General features: G+C 46.6%; 1 protein-coding gene across 10 annotated transcripts in view; it reads right to left on the bottom strand.

Moving 5' to 3' along the window:
• Window positions 1–12,106: 12,106 nt before the first annotated feature.
• Window positions 12,107–23,704, bottom strand: part of Dcun1d4 (defective in cullin neddylation 1 domain containing 4) — an 87,042-nt gene continuing 75,444 nt past the window's right edge. For all 10 annotated transcript variants that reach the window (XM_006979701.4, XM_042257521.2, XM_076546444.1 and 7 more), the window contains 3 exons: window positions 17,604–17,708; window positions 15,517–15,619; window positions 12,107–15,270 (listed from right to left, as the gene is read on the bottom strand). In XM_006979701.4, coding sequence (XP_006979763.1) covers window positions 15,215–15,270; window positions 15,517–15,619; window positions 17,604–17,708 — 264 coding nt within the window. In that variant the 3' untranslated portion in view covers window positions 12,107–15,214. The remainder of the gene's footprint in view (window positions 15,271–15,516; window positions 15,620–17,603; window positions 17,709–23,704) is intronic.

The raw sequence follows: 23,704 nt of genomic DNA, 5'->3' as shown, positions 1-23,704 counted from the left end.
AGTGGCCTATTCCCACCAACGAGAGCCCTCCTCCTAAAGGTTCCACAGCTTTTAAAATGCCACCAAGATCTAGGGATCTGTGGAGATGTTCCAGATTCAAAGTATAATTATAGCCAACCCACAAAGCATCATTTTTGCTTGGTCTCAATCCCAAAACCCAGACAATGGTTTGTGGGGCGTTTACCCACCACCCCCACAGCTTCCCAGAGTTTTCTTGAGTGCGAGCAGCAGGAAATATTAGATAGAAGGATTTATAGCGGAGAATCTTGCGGAGATAAACAGATAGAAAATAAAGGATAGCCTCGAGAGGGCCTGGAACCTATTCCAAAGGGCCCAGACTGTCTCTGGCCCAGGGTTTTTATAGAGACGCCAAGGGGTGGAGCAAAAGACCTCCTCCCCCAGCACAGCCAAGTGCAGGCCATCTCAGACACCTGCACTCAGGCCCGTGGTCCTAATCATCCTCTATTCGGACCTGCTGGGTAAAGCCACGAGGAACCCCAGAACGGGCTCCCACAATGGCTGAGCTTTTTGTGTCCTTCTACTCTTATGTGAAGTGCTGAGATTTCTCATCAATCATGAAACCATTTGCAGAGTGGCAGTGGTTACCAGCCACCACTAGACTTCTTTTGGGAGCCTTTAGAGAACACTTTCTAACCAACCCATCCACTTTATAAGCACTTGAAGTACAGTCTCCCATCTTCTGAAGTTTCCAACATCAGGATGTGCTGGGAATGGGTCTGTGGCTGCCATCCAGCTAGTCCACAGAACCTGGTTTAGGGAGGAGGGGGTTGCACATTGATGAAATAGACAAGCTTCCCTTTGTTTCCTGTCTCTCTTAAATACTTGGCCATGTCTCTGCTGATGCTGAAAAGGCCATTGGAACCTCGCTGCATTTCCCTCCCCCCAACATCCTCCCACTTCCTTCCACACACTGCCTCCACCGGGGTGCTCGTTTCCTACCTACTTAATTTCTTAGTTTTCTGATCTTTCATTCGACACAAATCACATCAAGCTCTCCCTATAGTTCAGGTGTTGATCTAGCCATGAAGATGACCCCCCCAAAAAAAAAGGAACCCAGTGGCACTGTGGCATCAGTTCTCTTTAGCTGTGTGACTATACTTAGCACCCCATTCCCAAAGATAACTTCCTATAGCTTTAGAAGAATATGACCTCCATTGATGATGTTTATTCCAAATTAGTAAGAGTAGCTTTGGCGTCTTGGCGTCAGAGTCCTGAGACACAGATGGTCTTTGTGATGTTTTTCCCAGTTTCCATGGTGGCAGAGGGGAAGGTTGGCACTCAGCCAGCAGAGGCAGGAGGGCATGATCACCACAGTTGATAAGGCCGAGCAACAGTCACAAGAGTCTTCCCATGTTGACCTGGAACTGGCTAGATGATCATAAGCCCAGAAATAAAAAAGTTAAATCCTTGGTTATTCTATGCAAGCAAAAATGTTCTGGGGCAAGTGAGTGGAGGTCTAACCTAAATTGTAAAAGTCATTATCATAGCCACTGATCAACTTCCAGACTTGAGCCAGTTTACAGACTGCAAAACCCTCAACTGAAGGAGATTCTAGGTCCTCTTGAGGACCCCAGTAAACTGCCCCAAATATATACTGTGAGTCTTTTTCCTCACTTCCCTAAAGCAGTTCTACAATCTTTACAAGGATAACTGTGCTTTGGGGAAGGGAAAAGATTAAAGCTTTGGCAAACCGCAGGACTTTGGCTCTGAGCTGACAGGAATCCCAGGAGAATCCTGCATCACTGTGGTTCACCAGTGAGAGAGGTTAAGTGGTCCATGGGTCTTGGCGAATGACAGTGTATTATCATAAGCTTAACCAGGCAGTAAACTCCAGTTGCAGCTGCTGATTCAGACGTGGCTTCACTGTCTGAGCCATTGAACTCATCCCCTGGGAGCTGATATGAGTGTCTTGACCCAACAGATGTCTTTCTTCATCCCCGGCAAAGAGATGCACAAGAAAGCAGTGTACTTAATCTGGTAAGGCCACCAACACCTTCACTACCCAACTCCAGCCCTGTGTCATGAAATGGTTAATGGGGACCTGGAGCACCTTTCTTTCCCAAAAGATCACATTGATCCATTACACTGTTGACATCATGCTGACTGGACACAGCAATTCTTGACAAGGTTTCTCTGTGCAGCCCTGGCTGTCCTGAAACTCACTCTGTGGACCAGGCTAGCCCCAAACTCAGAGATCTGCCTGCTTCCACCTCCCAAACACTGGGATGGAAGGTGTGTGCCACCACCGCCACCGCCCGGCACAAATATTTTAATGGGAAGCTAGAGAAATGGCTCAGTGAACAACAGTGTTGGCTGTAAAAGTAAGAAGACCCGAGTTCAAATCCCCAGCAGCCACATAAAAGCTGGGCATGGCCACATATGCCTGTAAATCCAGTGTTAGAGGGCAGAGACAGATGGGTCCTGGCAACTTTCTGGCCAGCCAGCCTAACTAAAATGACAAGCTTCAGGGTCAGTGAGAAAACCTGTCTCAAAAAAATAAGGTGTAGAACAACAGAGGATGACACTCAAAGTCCTCTGGCACTTGCATGTGCATATGTGAATATACCACACACGTTCTCGAGTGTCAAGTGCACACGTGTGTATACACACACGGGGGGGGGGGAGGGGTTGTAACAACTCTGTCAGTAACACACTTGCGTGTCAGAAGTTACAAACTAAACCCAACAAGCTTTCTCCCACCCGTGAAATTTCGGGGGCTCTAGTGGTGCAGACCTTGTTGAGATGTCCCTCTGTGGCTGAAGGTAAGTTGCTACATCTGGGACTTCCTGTGTGGGGCTCTCTCAGAGGACCCACGTTGGACTGGTGAAGGAACATGGTCTTCCATCAGGTATATCACTCTTGCTGACTTCCCAGGTGACGCAAAGCTGTTAGTGTTGAGTGAGGTCCAGAACACAAGAAGAGGCTGTCTGTAATGGGTCCGGGACACTGTGCAGGCTATTCTGCTTCTTGGACTGCTTGTGACCCTGTGTGATGGCTAGTCCTGGTTGTCAACTTGACTGCATCTGGAATTAACCAAAACTCAAGCAGCTGGGTACACCTGTGACAGTTTTGTTGTTGTTGGTGTTTTTTAATAATTGAATTATTTGAAGTGAGAAGATCTGAACCTTCTGAGGTAGGAAGATCTTCCTTAAATCTAGACCACACCTTCCGGTGGCAGCATGTGTGTGTGTGTGTGTGTGTGTGTGTGTGTGTGTGTGTGTGTGTGTGTGTGTATTCATTCTATCAGTTTTGTTCCTCTAGAGAACCTTCATACATTCATATATACATATATACTATTCGTGTGCCAGTGGCAGACAAGAATGTTCTTTAGGGCCTTGGCAAGCCCTATTTGTAGTCAGCATAGACCTTTGGGATTTTGCAGCAAGACTCTGCTGTCTTCTACAGGTAACAACTACTCCTGCCTTATGAAACACCTCTTGAACAATCACTGGGCCTGAGTAAATACTGAGTGTTTAACTACGGCACTCAGTTACTGTAAGACCTGAACTGCCCGCCGTGAACTGGGTGTTGTCTGATCCTCCAGACCATAAAGTTGAGCATGCTCCAGTACTTCATCATCAAGCAGAAGTGGAATGTATGAGATCAAGCCCGAGCAGGCCTAGAAGACATACGGAAACTATATGAAGAAATGGCCCAAATGTCCATGGGTCTCTCTTGCTGTGTTGCTTCTTCTCTCCCAGCTGTCCCTAGGGCCTCACGGAACTCCCCTGCTGTCTCCTGACAGTGGAACAGAAATTCAGGTCTCCTTTATAAGGTCTTCTTTATAAATGGTGCTTTGTAACGTGTGAGGCCCACCTTAAAGAAGGCGGCTGTGGCCCCATGGCCCTCCTGAAGGGACATCTCTGAAGGACAGTGGTAAAAGAAAATCCTCCCAGCTCTTCAAAAAGGAGAATTGCCAGACATGTAGTTACATGAAGGATAACTAATAACTTGGCTGGATGATCAGAGAATTGAGAAAAAAAGATTATAAAATTGGAGACAAAGAAATGGATGGGCAAATCCATCTTATGTACATCCTGGATGAATGCTCACTAAAGGTGATCTTAGCAGAGGAAGGTTTGACAACTCAGGTGGATAGCTGATCTTCCCCATGAATACCCGTCAGCTTAAAGCCAGTCCCATTCTGTCAAATTGGTCGATGAACAAACGACTGTGGTGGCCGATGTGTCAATTATTCGTGGGCTTAGCAACCACGGCCAGCACTGAACATCAGTAGGAGCCATTCCTTTGGGGCGATTAGTGAGCTAACTCGCGATAGGTGGATTACACCGGGCAGCTTCCATCATGGACAGGACAACTTTTTGTTCTATCAAAACAGAACTTTGACTCTGGATGTGCATTTGCCTTCCCCACATGCAGTGCGTTCACCCAAACTCCCATTTGTGAACTTACGGAATGCCTCACTCACCGGCAGTGGCATGCCAGGCAGCATTGCTTGCGATCCAGAAACTCACCGCATAGCAAAGCAAGTGCAGCCACGGGCCATGCTCATGGAATTTACCAACTGTTTTCCCACCATCCTAAAGTAGCTGGCACAATAGAGCCATGGAGCCACCCCTTTGAGAACTCACGAGAGAACAATCCTTTGCCGAGCCGGGACAAGGTTCTCCACGAGGTTGTACGCGCTCTGAATCAGCGGTGCTGTTTTCTGAAAGCCGGGCTTCAAGGGTCCAGGAGTCAAGGGGTGGGGAAGGGAGTGGCACCATTTGCTATAACCTGGGGTGACTCACTTGCAAAATTTGCTCCTTCTGTCTGTGGCCTTTGCTCTGCTGGCCAAGAAATCTTGATGCCGAAAGGGGAAAATGTTTCTACCGGGAGGCAGAACAATGGTGGCATTGAGCTGGAAGTTCAGACTGCTGCTGGCCATTTTGGAACTCTCGTACCTGTGAATTGACAAAAGGGATTACAGGTGGTTAGGGTCACCAGTCCTGTCAAGGAGAAACTCTACTCATCTCTTCTCAATGGTGGGAACACATTCAGCAAATTCAATGAGCATGGCCCCTGGGTTGGCCCACTTATTTTGCTGTGAGTTTCTTGATTGCAAGCAATGCTGTGCCTGTGCCATGGCAGGTGAGTGAGGCGTTCTGCAAGTACACAAAGAAAATCTCCGCAGCAGAGGCAAGGAAAGTCTGTCTAGAGGACAGGGGATCCTTCTGTCTCATGAGAAAGGATCCGGGGCTGTAGCTCCCTTGGAAGAGCCCTTACCTAGAGTGGACAAAGCCCTGGGTTCAGTCCCCAGCACAACATACATTGGGCATGATGGTGCACACCTCTAACGGCAGCACTTGAGAACTGGAGGCAGCAGAAGGGTCACAAGTTCAAAGCCCTCTTCTGCCACATAGTGAGTTTGAGGCCAAAGGTAGGCTACGTGAGAACCTGCCTCAAAATGAAACAAAATAAAAATTTTAAAAAGGAAGAAAGAAGAAAACTATGATAGCCCAATCCAGGAAAGCCTATTAATGTGGAAATGCCTCTGTGATGAAGGTCTGGGACACTCCGCCAGGTCAGTAACTATGACAGAGGACATGCTTGCTGAAGGCAAAGGGAATGCAGAAGAGGAAGAGGCAGATAGCCTCGTCAGGCGTGACCACATGGCCAGTTACGGACATGAGGGCTGTAGCTGTCACCAGCACTTCCTCCTCCCTGTCACAAATATGTGCATACACGCCAGTCTTATCAATGAAGGCTTCTAGAGCAAAGAACAACAGAGCGGGTGCCTTATAGGCAATAAAGTGCCCGTCTCACCGCTCTGGAGACTGCAAGTCCAAGGTCAGAGCACCAGCATGGTCAGATTCTGCGGAGCGCCCTTTTCCAGACTGCACTCTGCCAACTTCGCCCTGGTCTCTCTGACGGCAGAAAGAAAACTCTCCGGAGTTTTTCTTATAAAGATACTAATCCTTTCACGACCCACTTACCTCCTAATGCCTTCATACTCAGAGTTGGGATTCCAACATTCAAATTTGGGGGCAGCCACTAAATTAAACTCTCCTCTCTCTTTCTCTCTCTCCCTCCCTCCCTCCCTTCCCTTCTCCCCTCTCCCCATTTCTCCCTTTTCTTAGTCCCTTACCTTGTAACAAACGCAAAGTGTACACCACAGCACGCACTAATTTTATGTCTGGTATTTAAGTCAAGGTATGTACCAAGGAGAGTTGGTACTATAGGATTCCGTTTATATGGCATTCTGGAAAATTCAGGGAAGGAAGGAAGAGTGGATAAGAAAGGCTTGACAGAAGAAAGCAGGGACTCCTGTAAGCAGCATGTGAGATCCTTAAATGAACCAAGCAGCCCAGAGATTACTCACCCCAACCCTCCTGACAGATGTCTGTGGTTTCTTTAACTTACCCACCAAACAGGAAGGGAGAGAAATCTCAGCTTCCCAATGGTTCAGACAAAGGGCTTAACTTTAAAATTAAGTTAAGGTTAGGTTCTGTGTTGGAAGAGGAGTCATTTTTTTTTTTTTTTTTTTTTTTTTTGTAACATATCCTTACAACACAGATGACCACTGGCAGCAAACGCCAGCTAGAGGTCTTGTAGTTCAGTTTGACACGATTTCCTAGGGACAGCATGAGATCCCGCAGCTGAGACTCAGCCCCCAGGATTCTCTCCTTGACTCCCAAATGTCAGTCATGGGCTCCGGCTGCTTGACTGCTGCTTTTCATTGGCTGGCTATTGAATGGGTTTCCACACCTGCCCTGTGAATTAATTTGTGTAAGTTCACAGAACTCGGGGACACATCATTTACCAGTGTAGTATAAAGGACGCTACAAAGGACACAAATGAAATGTCCCAGGTTTGGGGCTCCCAGATCTCTCTGGGGCCACCACACCCCAGCACCTGCCATGTGTTCAGTTGGCACGAAGCTCCTGTCCTTTGGATTTGCTGGGCATACACGAGGCAGAGGGAACCGCACTGAAATGTGACCGGGCAAGAAGTGTATGGCCTAGCATTAGTGGGTTGGGGTGAAACACCAGCAAGGCCTGTCCAGATTCTTCTTGATCTCTGGGATGGCATTCTTCTCTCCAGTTTGTGGGGAAGCACCGCTCTAAAAGGAACAGGTCTATGACTATCAGACCAAGAGAGTTAAGCGAAATAACATGGCTAACCCAAGAGAGAGCGTGCAGGGGAGGAGGGTACACTTCCATAATTTAACTTGAGTAAGAGATGTTCTAGTTTGTAGGGCCTGCCTTGGGGAGGGTTAATTCAGAAACCATGCATTAAAACCAAAAACGAAATATATTACCCTCTTAACATCATTTTCTCTATATGCTTCCTAAAATATTACAGGGTAGTAAGAGACCAGTGAAGGAGTATTTATTGTCTGCCTGACCGGCTTCTCTTCCAAAGCCAGCCATTGAGTCAGGAGGCCACCAACTAGGCTCAACTACGTCTGTGAACTCACAGCTTGCAGACTTCCAGGCTGCAGAGTAACCGGCAAAGCTGGTCCCACACCTGTTCGTATGACCTCCGAAGGGACTCTATGTGCACTCTCCACTTGCCCCTCTACCTAACAGCAGGATGTCTCAGCTGAGCTGGGTCAGCGTCCTTCTGGTCTACTGTGGGGCTAGTGGCTGGTGCCCACTGAGGTGGTCTGAATGAGAAATGTCCCTCACGATTTCAGACATTTGGACACTTGTTTCCAGTTCAGGTGCTGTTTGGGGGTGGGGGTTAGATGGTGTGACCTTGCTTGAGTAAGTATGTCACCTGGGGGGGGGGATTTGAGATCATATAACCTCACCTTACTTCCAGCTCCGGTTCATTTTTGTAGTTAGAAATATGACCTTTTGGCTCCCTGCTTTGGTCACCATGACTGCCCACCACCATGACTCCCTGCCACGATGGAATCTTATTCCTCTGGAACCATAAACCCAAATAAACTCTTTTGTCCATGAGTTATTTTTGGTCGTGATATTTTATCTCGGTAACAGAAAATAACCAGTAACTCCTGATTTAAGAGTTCACACTCAGAGGTCCCCATATTCCTCAATCTGTAACTTTCTACTTTTTGGACCCTTCTACACCCTCTTAGCAATTTCTCATGGAGATCCTGCCTAATACACATTGAAGTTTCGTAGTTCCACCGAGAACCTGAAAAGCAGCCTTGAGGTGGAAGAGTAGACGCGAAGGGCCCGTGAGCACCGAGACACCGGAACAGGCTGCTGGGAGAGGTGTGTTATTTCCGTCATGATTTCAGACTATCAAAGGATTACAGCCTCACCCAACCCTCGCTCTCAGGATGGAATCCAAAAGAGCCACCACAAGTCAAGGGACACAAATGGATGACTAAGTGGAGGGAACGAAACAGGCAGTGTGGCTTGGGAAGCTGGCCCCTCTTCAGGGACGCAGTTCGGTGGCAACAGGGACAGCTGCAGCTTCCTCCTCACACAATGCATTCTAACTTCTGAAGAGCACACGTTTGTAATCCTAGAACTTCACAGTGGGGTAATCCCAAGATGTCACCGTTACAAAGTTTAATGAAAGGAGACACCCAGAGCCTGGAGAGAGAGCTAACTTTCCCACAACCCAGACTCACCACACACCTTTTTTTTTTTTTTTTCAGAGTGCCTTCAAAGGAATTTCTTTGAGCACCAAACACATTTCTTTTAGAGATGGGACTTTTACGTGTTCTTTACAATTTTCCAATGATTCTCAGTTTTTGTATTTCAGTTTCCAGCTCTCAGCACGGCCTACATAGCCCGACTTCTAAAAACGTACTTCTTTGCTGCTAAAGTGATTGGAGAGTAAATGCCAGAAATGAATTCCAACCAGGAAGAAATGAAACGTTTCTGCCAAAAGTAGTGTGCATGCCCTTGTTTGGGTGGTCCTCTGCCTCACAAGCTTTGGATGGGGTCATTTCCACACGGGTCATCTGTTGTCTTTCTGGCTGACAAAACTAACTGCAAAGACAAGTCATTTCTAACGGAACTGGAACACTTTGCCCTGAATTCCTGTTTAGAAGTTACTTTTCTTACAAAGATCTGGAGACACAAGAGTTTAGTATGAAGTAACACACGTGTGCATGCATACACACGCATGCACATTACAGCATCCATGAAAAGTACACACCGTGCCTTTGTCAGGCACAAACAGATCATGCACAGTGCCAACTCTCATTTCTGTAAACCTGGGTTTGACCCAATGTTCTTCATCTATTTCCTTAAAAAAAATTCATTAACAAACTATTTTGTGTATGAGTGTTGGTGCATCATGTGCATGCTTGACCTGGTGCCTGGAGAGGCCAGAACACATCAGATCCCCTATAACTGGTGTTAAAGACGATTGGGAGCCACCATGTGGATGCTGGGAATTGAACTTGTTCTCTGGAAGAGCAGCCAGTGCTCTTAACCACTGAGTCATCTCTCCAGTCCTGTTTTTTTAGCTTTCTCAACAGGGTCTCAAATTGTAACTCAGGCTGGCCTGAAACTCAGTACAATCCTGCCTCAGCCTCCCAAGTGCTTAGAGGCATGCATATCACCATGCCCAGTCATAAAAACTCTGGAGCAGTGGTTCTCAACCTTCCTAATGCTGCAACCCTTTCAGTTCATGTTGTGATGACCCCAACCATAAAATTATTTTTGTTGCTACTTCATAACTGTAATTTTACTACCATTATGAATCATAAGGCCAATATTTTTGAAGACAGGTTTGCCAAAGGGGTTGTGACCCACTGGCGAGAACCATTGCTCTAGAATGAATTTCGTGCATGGTGCTGTAAACCAAGGCCTTGTGCATGCTGGGCAAGTACCCTACCTCCAAGCTCTATCTCCAGCCTCAGTTTTTACCTTGTGTCCCATCCCCAGCTCTTCCGGCCTAAAAAAGTCCTTGACAACCACCTTGCAACTGTCTTCCCCGTCTGTCTGTCTGTCTACAATGCACCACAGCGGGTCTGACTACGCCTTGGTGATTTTTTTTTTCTCCACTTACCATGGTCCAAATACACTGCTGGAAGACTTTATGCACCACAGCTCTCCACGTAGATGCACACCGTGCAAGGGTCTACCTGCTAGATAACACACTGCACACTTTTCTGCTGCCCTATCGGAAGCTGGTACCAACCATGCTCCTTCTCGATAACTTGAGATTCAACTTCTTTGTATGCCCACTTGCCATCCTCTCTCCTGGATGTCTGGGAAAGTAGACTTTCTTGGCTTGATTCTTAGTTTGGGGGCCAAAGGAGAGCAGAAAAAAACCCAAGCACATCACCAATTTGAAGAGTGTGCGGCTGGACTTGCTTCCCGGCCACTTCGCTATTCTCTCTTCCCCTGAAGCTTACGAGACTCCAAAAGCTATCTATCACTCCTTGGCTTTTCTTTACATCCAGCTCTTCCTGGATTATTTCCAGTGTGCTTTGCCAGACTACAAACTCCAACTCGCTTCCCTCCACATACACTTTCTAGTCCTCCAGATTGTATCAAGGGCCTGTCCTCAGCTCACATTCTAGTCTAGGACAGAGTGGAAAGCAGGCTGGTAACAAACAGCTTACCCGGATGGTACCCTTGGGGGTAGAAAAAGGGCCATCACTGCCTAGCTCTTGGCCCATACCCGTTATTATTAGCATTCAATGTTTAGAAACACACTAATAGACTGTAGCCAATTGATCTACCATCATAGTTTGGCAGAGTATTTCCACTGCTCTTGCCAACACATTGAAGATGGTCTATGTGGAAACATTCTCATTAAAAGAAACTAATTAGACAGGATTTTTTTTTTTTTTTTTGAGACAGGGTCTCCCTACATATCCCTGGCTGGTCTGGAACTCACTATGCCTTTTCAGGTTGGCCTCATACTCAGAGCTACCCCTGCTTCTGACTCTGGAACACAGAACAAAAGGTCAAATACGATTCTTATCCTTGGATGGAAAACAAAGTGCCTATAAAGACCACTGCCGATACAATTTAGGGAAATTTTAACTCTGTGTATCAGGTAACATGACCATTGTTAAAATCCTTGAGTGTGATTCCTGTATAGTGTCACCACTGTATAGACTAACCCCCCAACACACACACACACACACACACACACACACACACACACACACACACACACACACACACGGTATAATCTCCTCCTCCCTCTCTTCAACTTGACTCCAGGAGCCCAGCCCGGTGCTTGGCTGTGGCTCCCTGCATCTGCTTCCATCAGTCACTGGGATGAAGGCTCTCTATGATAATTAGGGTAGTCACCAATCTGACTACAGGAGAAGGCCAGTTCAGGCACCCTCTCCACCATTGCTAGGAGTCTTACCTGGGTCATCCTTGTGGATTCCTGGGAGTTTGCCCGGCACCCATAATAGCCCCCTCTATCAAGATATCTTTCATCGCTTTCCCTCTCTGTCCCCAAGATCATGATGGAGAAAGCCAGAGACAGCTGACCCAAGCTGGTGGGAGCTCACAGAGCCTGCATGGGACCAACCTAAGCCCTCTGCATGTGGGTGATCGTTGTGTAGCTTGGTCTGTTTGTGGCCCCTGGCAGTGGGACCAAGATCTGTCCCTGGTGCATGAGCTGGCTTTGTGGAACCTATTCCTCTGGTGGATGCCTTGCTCAGCTGGCTTGGCCTGGAAACAGGGGAAGAGGAGCTTGGTCCTGCCTCAACTTGGTATGCCATGCTTTGTTGACTGTCATGGGAGGCCTTAACTTTTCTGAGGAATGGATGGGGGGGGGTGTAGAAAGGAGGTGGGGGGAGGGAATGGAAGGAAAGAAGGGAGAGGAAACTGTGGCTGGTATGTAAAATAAATTTAAGAACTTAAAAATTCTGTCTCTCTCTCTCTCTCTCTCTCTCTCACACACACACACACACACACAGAGAGAGAGAGAGAGAGAGAGAGAGAGAGAGAGAGAGAGAGAGAGAGAGAGAGAGAGAGATAGAGAGATAGGATATGCCATAAGATATGTCTCAGGAACAGGAATATACATGTTTGTTGGATCACTCTTGCATTTCTCCTCTGGACCTATAAAACAGAAAATGCTGAGAGAAAGCTAATGGATTAAAAAAAAAAAAAAAGTACTTTAAAGCCCCCCTAAAATGGTTTGGGCAGAGAAACCAAGAGGACAAAGAACCCAAACTCAGTTCTGAAACCAAACACAAATATTTGTTTATTGATGGGATATCATTTTACACCAATTCCATTAGAACCTAAACCGGTTTGCTGTGCCCAAGTTAGGTGGCATTACAGTATTTTAGTTAAGCTGGGAGTCACAGGACTTGCACACTTTTATGAATGTAATGCAAATACTGACGACACAAGGCATTCACAGTTAGAGGCTGGCTACTGTTCATGTCACAGCAACGCCCGATCGAAATTATTTTTATGAAAAAAAAAAAAAAAAAGCAACCCACATTTTGGTCTCATTTACAGATACCCAACCTATCAGTTGGTCAATGAATTCTATACAATTTTATACAGCATATGAAAGGATAAAGGATAAGGCTTACAGAGGTATTTTAGCAGTTGTAAAAATAAAAACCATGGCACAAACTAAACTCTTAAAGCTTTCTGTATAGACTTCAAAAGTACGGTTAGGATGGAGACTCAGAGGCAACAGAAATCTGCTCGACCAGAATCTAGAGGTTTGTCTAGTTAGACTTATAAATACTGAACTCAGAGTTCATGCTTCAAAAGAGGCGCGCCTAAGGCTAACCACGGGTACCTGGGAAATCTAGCCAGGTGACTTCTACCTAGTGCGGCGTACGTCGCGTTCCCTAGCAGGAGGGCACTGCAACACACCGGAACACAAGTGAAGGGAGGAAAGGCGGATGGAGCTCCGGTACGGAGACCCGAAGGCCCCCGACTTCTTCCAGCGCTGGCCGTAAGTGCTCTTGGTGATCATTCAACTCGCGTAACTTGGCAACTCTTCAAGAAAAGGTGTCTTATGACTTGGTCTGACTCCCCAGAAAAACAGCTCCGCAAAGTCGAGAAAACCAAGGGCGAGCAGCAGTCACAGCAGTTTCGTTCTCAAGGCAGTTGAGAGATCACTTGGAGTTCTAAAAATTGATTATCCCTCCGGAATGCTGACTTCCATACCGTACATCATGAGGGTTGTTACTTGAGTCTCTATCCTCAGAATGTTCACTGTGGATGGAATGTGATTTCTCACCCCGGTAACAACCCTTGACTCCCAGCTTTCGCTGTGCTTAGTGTTTAAAACATTCTCCAGATTCTCACACAACACTGAAAGTAATTCCATCTAGGATCCATCTTTGCATTTTGAGGCAAACAACAGTTGATCCAAGTCAAGAATGATTCTTGAACCTTGGGTACACCTGAAAAGGAATCATCCCCACTGTCACGCACCCCCATGCACCGGTACCCCCGTCACATAGCAGTCTCAACAGCTGTGGTTTCCCAGGAGGCTTACATTATGTTCAGATATTAATTTGGAAGTGATGGTTTACAGACAAGGGATGGTTAAGTATGCTACAGCAATATTGAGTTGTTGTTGTTGTTTTAAACTTCTGGTTTATTTCACAGCAAACCAAACCTCATCATTTGGTAGAAATAGGCAAGTAGCTGCATTCTACCACACCATGATTTTGTATATGCACGCACACGATATATACATACAACATTTCTGTCTTTGGTGGTTCAATCAGGGAAAAAAAAAATAATATGAAAGCCGCAACACTTTGCAAAGAAACTGTAGAACAGTGTGGTCAAGGGTAGCATGGTCTGTGTGCTTTGCTCATTTCACGCCATTGGAAGGTTCACATTTAATGCAGAAGACTTTTTTTTTTTTTTTGGCCAATCATCTCGACATCTTCCAGTCATCACCTGCTTGGGCAGGCACAGATCTTACCCCACCACACCAGTCACCCGGCAAACAAGCCGTGAGCTCTTCACTGGGGTCAATCTTTAGATGTGTTTTCACAAACGTCAGGGACTGTGTGAGTCATAGCACCAAATAATTGGGGAAAACCTGTTAACTCTACACTTCCTCAAGAGGGGCAAGGCAAACAAATAAGAATTTAAAAAACAAGACATAAAATACAAACCGAGAAACACCAGTGGGTTTGCTCTGGTTTTCTTATCCACGTAATGGCTATCGCCCTTCTGAACACGTGACTCGGGGAATGACAAGTGGCCCCTCTGGGAAAGGTCCCCATGTGAACGGGGTGAGCTCGATGCTGGTGGTTTGGGTCCACTGCCCGCAATGGACATGATGCCAGGAGATGCCTAGCACAGAGGAAACAAAGACAGAAAACAAAACGACAAAAACAAAAAAACAACCCTGGGAGATTACAGATACCGTGAAAGAGTAACTACAAACTCCAGACACAGCTAAAAGTGCTTTGCAGTTATAAACCGCCAGCTAACCAGTGGGCTCGTGGGCGTGGCAAAGGACATCTCCCTTACAGCGGCACAGGGAGCGTCAGCAGACCCGACACTGTGAGGAACACAAAGGGGGACAGGGAAAGGTTCATGAAAACTTAAGCTTCAATTTCAAAGAAAGAGCCATCTTAACTGGTTCACCTGAAACGATGGTCAAGCTACCAACAGTATTAACATTGAGAAAAAAGGAATGAAGAAAACCATAAACCTATACCTTTGTGTTAGGAATGCTTGGTAGCATGTTATATGTCTGTGTGCTCAAAGAGTTATAACTTTTTATCACTTTAAAACACCAAAGTTGTCAAGGAAACCAAGTCACATTTGGCATATGCCACTGTAAGTCATGACTCCTACTTCTTCCAGAAGCTGGCCTCTCTAGCAATGAGGTTAATTCTGGCAATATTTGCTCATGGAGACAGTGATAACGTTTTCTAAAATGCTACATTTGAAACCAAATAAAGTATAATTGGTTCATTTGGGGGGGGAAAGGGACTAGAAATATGCCACAAAATTATTTTTACAATACATTTTTGCAGAAATAATCTCTAGGTGAAGCTTTTCATTTTATACACATATACAAAATTGAAACAGCAATGTACACGTAATCACAGTGAGGACGTTGGCTAATCCACCGAGGATCTGTAGTGTGAAAAGGGACTGCAGAGCAGCCTCCAAGAGAACAACGCTACACAGCAAGCAGAGCCCATTCAATAGCAAACACCAAAACACTCCCGCGGGAGGCAGACGGGGCAAGAAAAGCAGCATGCGCTTCATACAAACAGCAGTTTATGGCTGATGGGTGACGGAACCGTGGTAACAGTGACTCTCTCGCTGCTATGCATAAAGTCCTAGGACATCTGTTTGTCTTTATACCATTCCACAAACTCGTCCAACAAAACTGGCCCTGGAGAGACAGAGAGAACAAACAATGTGAGGGCTGGAGAGAGTGTGGAGGGGCAGCACTCACCCCGAGCATGCGTGGGGCGCAAGGGTCAATTGGAAGGGAGGGAGAGGAGAGGGAGGATGGGAGGGAGGTGGGGGGGGGAGAGGAAAGGGGTAAAAGGAAACAGGTGACTTGGAGGCTCTTCCCAGGGAGAATGATGTGCAATGTACCGAGTCTGGGAGGGATCACCCAGCACCCAGTACTCACACGCTCCGTCTTCATCATAGTTGCTGAGGTCCAGACTAATGGTTCTGCTGAACTCTAGCACATTGCACCATTGATCTTTGTTGATCACTTTATATTTTGATTGCTGGCGGGGGAAAGTGATATGGTTAATGACACAAAATGAGCATGGATGGCTTCAGCTTCTCTATGAGCCGACCTACGAGAGCTCATGTAGGGTTAACGCAACTGAAGAGCCAGGCTAGGAAATGGGGAGACAGAGCAGGAGGAGGACTTAAATGACCATTTTTTCACTGCAGTATCATCAGGAGAACACACCTAAGCCAGCAGTACCTCCTTCACAGCCGCGCTTGCAAGGATGAAATCAGAGGACTCCACAGTTTATGTAAAGCACTTCCTCCAGTCCTTGGCACAAAGGAAGTGCTACGTGAGTAGGTACCATTAACAACCACCACAACAGCACTGCTCACTGCCAAGCTGCTTGCTTGAAGCGCACACACGCATCAGGGAGCTACATGATTGCCACCAGTGACTCACAGCCGGGAGCTCCCCAGGACTCTCAGCGGAGAGGAGAAGAAGCCTGGAGAGTCGCGAAGCGGCTGCTCTACCACTCTTAAATAAGAACTCTGCTACAGCTAGATTAACACAGCATCCTAGAGACTTCAATGCAAAATCTAGAGCTAACGTTTTAAAAATCCCTATGGAAAAAAAAATAAATCAAAACTAGTAAAATAATATAAATCTTTTCAAAAGGGCAAAGCGGCAATCGGATGGTATTGAGGATGCAGGCAAGAGATAGGCTGGGATGGAAGGGCTGCTACCGCCTTCTAAGAGGAAAAACACAAACTTATGTAAGAGCAAAGCACCGACTTTAACTTCCAAAGCACGAAAGTGAAAACCAGTTTCACAACAGCCAGTCAGGTGCCTGGGATTGAGCAATGTCAGACTTACAGCCACATCTTTTAACCAGAGGACCCTTCACCTGAGGGTCCAAATCCTATTAGACCCACGGCATGTAAGAACCCTTTTCTACTCCTGTGCCGACAGTGAGGGTTTATCTCACATCCCGGACAGAGGAGCTGGGGCAGATCACAGGTGGAGCAGACCATCGAGTCAACGTGTACTTCTATTAATGAGCAGCTTTTTACTAGCTTGCTTTCTTATAGGGTCCCCAGTGAGTAGTTACAAGTGGTTTCTAGTAACACTCTTCACAAATTACATCAATTGCTCAGTTTTCTGGACCACTACTTAAAGCAAGTTGTAAAGAAGGATTATTTCAAGTGGGAGTTGGAATTGGGCAAGACATGGGATTTTCTCAAAGATCCTACGCTCATCCTTGAAAGCAAAGAGCTTGAGGAGGAGGAGGGAGAGGAGGAGGAGGAGAAGAGGAGGAGGAAGAGGAGGAGGAGGAGGAGGAAGAGGAGGAGGAGGACAAAGGCAGATGCCACATGTGAGAGTCAGCCCAAGCAGTTCAAACACTTCTCTGTTTCCTCTAGCTTCTGCCAAAGGGCACGTCAACAGAATCCCTAGCTACTCACGGGCAGCTCAGAATGCTGGAGCACCGTGAGAGCAAACAGCAGCCATGTAAGGAAATGCTGGTTGTTTCTGCCACCTGGCTAAGCATGTTTAAGGGGACGCTGCCGGCTGGCCTAATCCAGTGCTCACGGCTATCCAAGCACTCAGCGAGGTACTTGGAGATGAAAGTATGGTTAAGAACAAATCATAAACTCGTTTTAGTGAGAGGCAGGTGGCTGATATTTAACCTTGGCTTAAAACTGGAAATTCACCTGAAAGAGTAAATCGTGATTTCCACTGTTACCAAGAGCTGGGAGTCTAAACCAGTGGAGTCTCTACATGGGGCAGAGAGGACAGAGGGAGCTCTTGGCTGTTCAGACGCACACACCTTCATGCCTGGACACACACACCTTCATGCCTGTACGCACTCACACACGCACCCCAAGACATGCAGCTGCTGACTGACAGCAACTAGGGAACCATAATTCCTATGATCAGAAAGCTATGACAAAGAAAAATCACGTAAAATGGTTCGATGAAGTATGTGGTAGTTGTAAGCAAGCAAACATACATTACATAAAGCAGTAATTTGGTACCTCTAAGAATTGGTGAAAGACTGGAAAAAGGGGCCAGATTTTTCCTAGTAACAGTCCCAACATGCACTTGGCAGTGTTCATGTCCAGGCTGCGCTGGTCTTTTTCCTGTTTAACAAATAAAAACAAGGGTAAGCCAGATGCTTCTCAATCACAAACTCTAGTAATCCAAACATGTATTTCACTTCAGCAATAAATTGGTAAACAAACAGCTCGTTTATTACACATCATAAAACCCTGAAGGGGACCGAGGAAGGGAGCCAAACACAAGGGAAAGCCTGACATTTGAGTGTCATATAGAAATGTATTTGAGAAAGTCTGATGCGGATAAGTTTACCCTAATGCCAAATCCATTAATGAAGTAGTATCTACAATCATTTCCTAGGCAAATACAATCCATAACCTGCTTGGTTTACATTATGATAATTACCAGAATTATAACAGCTGATCCAAAAGCCCTTAGATGAACTCAGCGGCGTTCAAGTAGTTTGCTTTCCAGTGCTTAGAAATGGGTTTCCTCAGAGACTCATTTTTCCAACAGCTTTATTTCATGTGGTAAATATTTTTCTTCTACCTAAATATATTGGAACTAAATTCAGCTCCTAGGAAGGGTTGGAGCCCTGGAGCATCTCTCCCAATCAGAAGACATGCTCATCCACCTGCTCTAGGGAAACAGGGTCTCTGTCTCCGTAGACCTTGCCTAGCATGTGTCGCAGGTGACTCCTAGCAGGGGCTAGTGACTATGGGGAACTAGAAAACAGAACGTACGCACACACAAAGTAAGCTTATTCCCCTTTCATTTGTAATTAAAGACTCTCCTTCTCATCATATTCTTCTTACACATTCCCATTCTAAAACTTAAGCCGTCCGTTCTGACGGGGGAAACGTGTTCTCGAACACGGGGCAATATCACACACCTACAGCGCTCCTACACGCAGCCCATGAACTAGAGTGGAAATCTGCAAGGGAACTTTTCTATAAAAGGGAGCTTGGCTATCCTGCTGCAGTAGAATACCAGTATTCACCTCACCACATTAAGGAACCACGCTGCGAACCCCCTTGGTCACGCGCCCCTCCAACAGTGGAGGGCAGTTCAGTACGCGGTGAACTTTCTCCCGTGCCACTGATCTTCAGAGGACGTAACGTGAAACAGCAATGTGAGGCCCCCTCAACAAGCTATCAAGGGAAAAGAAGGCAGAGCAACTTGCCACCTAGGAAAGACATTCAAGAGGGCTCCTGGTCACTGTCGCAAAGGACAACAGCTGCTCGTGAACAAGCCGGATCAAGGGGCACAGCACCACCCTTCCCTGATGACTGCTCCATAGCTCAAGCCTGGTGTGGAGGAAGGCAGCCCGGATGGATGCACAGTTCTCTGCACGTGGGGGAGGCTGTTCCTTTCCACAATGTTCTCTGCCTATCCTTTGGCCAAGCAGATGACCCCTCCACGTCTCAGCGGCATTAACTCTGCCCGGGGAGGGAGACAGCAGAGGTGATCTAACGATTGAGTCTTTCATCAACCCTGGTAGGCGGGCTGCATTTCTGCTTTTGTGATGCATTGGGAAAGTGCGTATAAAACATCACTTCGCCTGAAAAGTGGGTGTGGCGGACAGCAACACCATGCCATGAAGCAAGCCACAAGAAAGATAAGCTACTGAGAAACACAGTTGGGACCACAAGATCTAGCCAAAGTCCATTCAGCAAAAACGTGTTCGGCACTGACCGGCCACACTGGCACTCTAAAAAGTTCCCTGTTTATAACCATCCCTTAGCCCCCAAACGTCTCATCTGGTCTTGAAATACCTTGTGCCTTCTCTCATTATCAATAGCCTCATTGTACTGGACATGTACTATACCGTGACAACAATAAAAAGATACAGGAGACCTGGACAGATTCTGCAACATTGCAGCCGTCCGACAAACGGATGCTCAGGAAAGGTTTCTTTCGCTGCATGTGTTGGGCGGTCATGCCAGAACCCGGATTGAAGGAAGGCGAGAGACTCCCATGAGGACAGCTGAACGGCACCTGCCCTCCCCTGCTCTGCAGAGTGCAGCCAGCAGCTCCCAATCTAACACCTGCTCCTGCCTAGCAAATAAGAGAGGTGATGGACGCGCTCCCTACTGACAACTTAACAGTGCACGTGCTGCGGTCTTGTGGCCAAAGGCAATGACCAAAGTGGTAAACACCCAAAAGTTCTGGGAGCACCAGGGTGGAGACGGCCACAGCCTTCTCAGGCACTCAAAGAGAGACATTCCTGGGTCTTCTGACAACCGAGACCCCTGCAGTCACGCTCTGTGAGGGAGCTCCTGATTCAAAGGGAATGGTTCTGACAGGATGCCCCCAGGCAGCCTACAGCATAAACTGGCCTTTTTTATTTTCCTTTTTTTTTTTTTTTTTTTAAAATCACCTTTCAAATTCCAGGAACATAGCAGAGACATCCAAGAACGCTTTGCAAGAAATTAAAGAAGTGCAGTGCCCACAGGCCCGGAAGCTGCTTCTCCTGAACAGAGCAGAGGCAGCCCAAGAGGTCAGAATAGAAGCGGATATACCCACCACCCCACCCCACCCCACCCCACACTGTCCCACCTGGGGATGGCCCGCAATCACACCCCAGGAGGCACAAGAAAAGGACTGAAGAAGGAAACATGCTCTTCTCTCCCCCACCTGCCTCCAGACCCAAATACTTTGTTAACGCCAACTTCCTAATACAAAGAGAATAATTCGGTGTCATTTTTAAGTAACAGAAAGGCAGCAGCAGGTCTGAATGCCCCTCCACACACCCCATTCTGACAGGATCCTGTCTTCTTTAGACAATTAATTAACACAGCAGCTGCACAGCACCAGGCCCTTGGTCCAAGATGGTCTGCTGCCTCCAGAGGCCAAAGACTCATGACCAATGCTGAGGAGTGATCAGTTTTGTTGAAGTCGGATTGTTTCAGTGCCTTGGATTATGTTACAGCATCCCTGGGCAGACCCTCTTGTAAGGTGTACTAATTATTTTTTTTTTCTCAAGTGGCACAAAGGATTTAGCAAAAATGGAAACGAACAATCTCAAGGAAGTAAAGTAACTCCAATGTCACAAAAACGAGCCTTGGAAGCTTTCTGTGTCCACACTGCTTTGCCGGGGTCCCCTGGCTGCCCCTGGCTGCCTTTTATCGGTTTTCATGGTTTAATGGCTTGGGATTTACATGGAAAAGAACAACCTTGGGTTATTAAACTTACAATGAAAACATAAAATCTTCAACAACAACAACAACAACAAAATGAGTCCACAGTTTTTTAAGAGGCTCACTGAACTGAGAAAACCACAGAAGCAGCCATGACTCCTAAGGTGAGTGGTGGAAAGCAGATTACAAATTGGCATAAGAAATCAAAGGCCTGAAGTAAAGACTAAGCTGGTGTGTCCTGGCCTGGGGGGAGGAGCAGCCCATCTTAGTTCAGCCAAAAAAATAATGTAAGCTGAAAACAGGGCTCAGAAGATCTTAAATAAATCTTCAGTGCGGTGGCTCAGTTTATGAAACTTGAGATATGACAACCCAGTTTTTTTTAATGTTTTTTTTTTAAGGCACACACACACACACACACACACACACACACACACACACACACGTCACAAAGAGAAATAGCCTCTCATTGTAAAAAAAAATAAACTAAGAAGAACAATGCTCTTAGAACTGAGCCAACAACATCAAGACTCAGATCAAGGTTTGCAAGGTAAGGAAGCTCTACTTGGCCTCCAGTAGGCACTGCCCACCTCCCAACCACTGTGTCTGTCAAGCAGATCCTGCCATCGTGAGCACTGCTCTCAGCAAACAAGGACGCGTTCCTGACTCCTGGGACAGAGAAGGGCCCACAGCCACTTCCATTCTGTGAATGAGAACGTGTGCCAACCTTTACATTCGAGCGCATTAAACTCAGCAACCTTGATCAGGAGAGAGAGCGTTCTCATCTCCGAGCCTCTCGCACTGGGAAGCTGAGGGGTGGCTGGTGGCGGGAGAACCTGGAGATGCACACTCAGAGAGAGGTCCATTCTGATCCAGGCCAGAGAGAGAGACGGTAATTCCCCAGGACTCCAATTTTGGTGAAGAGATGTCAAAAGAGCCATTTTATCGTTTTTCTAATATTGTATTATAGCAATGGTTTTCAACCTACGGCCCTTTAATATGGTTCTTCATGTTGTGGAGATCCCCAGCCATAAAATTATTTTCGTTGCTACTTCATAACTATAATTTTGCTGCCGTTATGAATCATTATGTAAATACCTGTGTTTTCCAATGGCCTTGGGACACCCCTGTGAAAGGGTTGCTTGACAAACCCCAAAGAGGTCGCAACCCACAGGTTGAAAACCACTGTATTATAAGTCTCTTTCTAGAATATCAAAGTATCATTCAGAATACTTAATGTACAGTTGCTTTTTCAATATTTAAGATATTAACACTGTCAAGTAGTTCAATTTTCATTGAAACTGTAATTTTAAAAAAAGAGCTGCACCGGACGGTGATGGTGCATGCCTTTAATCCCAGCACTTGGGAGGCAGAGACAGGCGGATCTCTGTGAATTCGAGGCCAGCCTGGGCTACAAAGCGAGTTCCAGGAAAGGTGCAAAGCTACACAGAGAAACCCTGTCTCGAAAAAAAAAAAAAATAAAAATAAAAAGAGCTGCTGTGTTAATTATAACATTACTCCTAGGAGCTATTTTTCTAATGGCGAAAGAAGACAGTAGAAGAAAGGTTTGTTGTTATGGGATAGATATTACTTTAACTAGGCAAAAATGTGTTACATTTGTTTGTGATGCATTTGTTTAACGATGTAAAGATGTGTTAATTTGTTTATGCTTCATCTGTTTATATAAAGATGTGTTGCTAGTTCACCTTGCCTGCCTAAGGCACCTGATTTGTTTAATAAAAAGCTGAACAGCCAATAGCTAGACAGTAGAGGAGTGGGCGGGGCTGGATAGGCGGGGCTGGATAGGCGGGGCTGATAGGCTGGTAGGCAGAGAGAATAAGTAGGAGGAAGAGAGAGAGAATGGGAGGAGAGAGAAAGAGAGGCCAGGCAGGCAGCCACCAGCCAGCAGACACAGACTAGGACATACAGAGTCAAAGAAAGATAAAAGAGGCAAAACATAGAGGAAGAAAAACAGGTTAAAATAAGTTATAAGAGCCAGTGGAAGAAGCATAAGCTAAGGCCGAGCACTCACAACTGAGAGCGAGCATCCGTGTCATGATTTGGGGGCTGGTGGTCCAAGAAAGCTTGATGTAGTTTGTGTTCTGCTTTCAACCAAAACCAGGTTTTACTTTCACTTGGAAACAACCCTGGTTGTTTTTTGGAACTGGAAGAAGATTGGAAGTGCCTGCCCTCCCTCTCTGAAAATAGACTGCAATCTCCCAGGAGGAAGCAGGGAAGCCCTACACACACCTTCACTGAGAGGTGATTTCCAGGCCCCAGCAAAGGAAAGGGAAAGGCAATCAGAGCCAAGGGGTTTCCGGAGTTGGAGAAAACAGTCTGGAGGCCAAACAGGAAAAAGGAGCTGAGAAGTCTCCAGAGCCATCTCCTCTAGTCTATGGCCACATACTTCTTGGTGTGCACATCATTCTCTAGAGGGATCTACAGGAACTACGAAGCAGAAACTGAGCTGGCAGAGGCCTGAAGATGGTGTGTGTGTGTCTCCACAGCCAGTGTGGAAAGAGCTCTCGCTGGGCACTGAGAAGGCCCAAGTCACTGGCAGGACAAGGGCTGCTCTGGACCACCCTTTCAAAGCACTCGATGATTCCGAGGACAATGACTGCTCTGGACCACCCTTTCAATCACACGCCGATTCCATGGACAATGACTGCTCTGGACCACCCTCTCAAAGCACACGCTGATTCCGGGGACAGCGGCTGCTCTGGACCACCCTCTCAAAGCACACACTGATTCCGGGGACAGCGGCTGCTCTGGACCACCCTCTCAGAGCACACACTGATTCCGGGGACAGCGGCTGCTCTGGACCACCCTTTCAAATCACACGCTGATTCCATGGACAATGACTGCTCTGGACCACCCTCTCAAAGCACACGCTGATTCCGTGGACAATGACTGCTCTGGACCACCCTCTCAAAGCACACGCT

Source organism: Peromyscus maniculatus, chromosome 10 (assembly GCF_049852395.1).
Source record: "Peromyscus maniculatus bairdii isolate BWxNUB_F1_BW_parent chromosome 10, HU_Pman_BW_mat_3.1, whole genome shotgun sequence".
Classification (NCBI taxonomy): Eukaryota; Metazoa; Chordata; class Mammalia; order Rodentia; family Cricetidae; genus Peromyscus; species Peromyscus maniculatus.
This window is presented reverse-complemented; position numbering and strand designations above follow the sequence as displayed.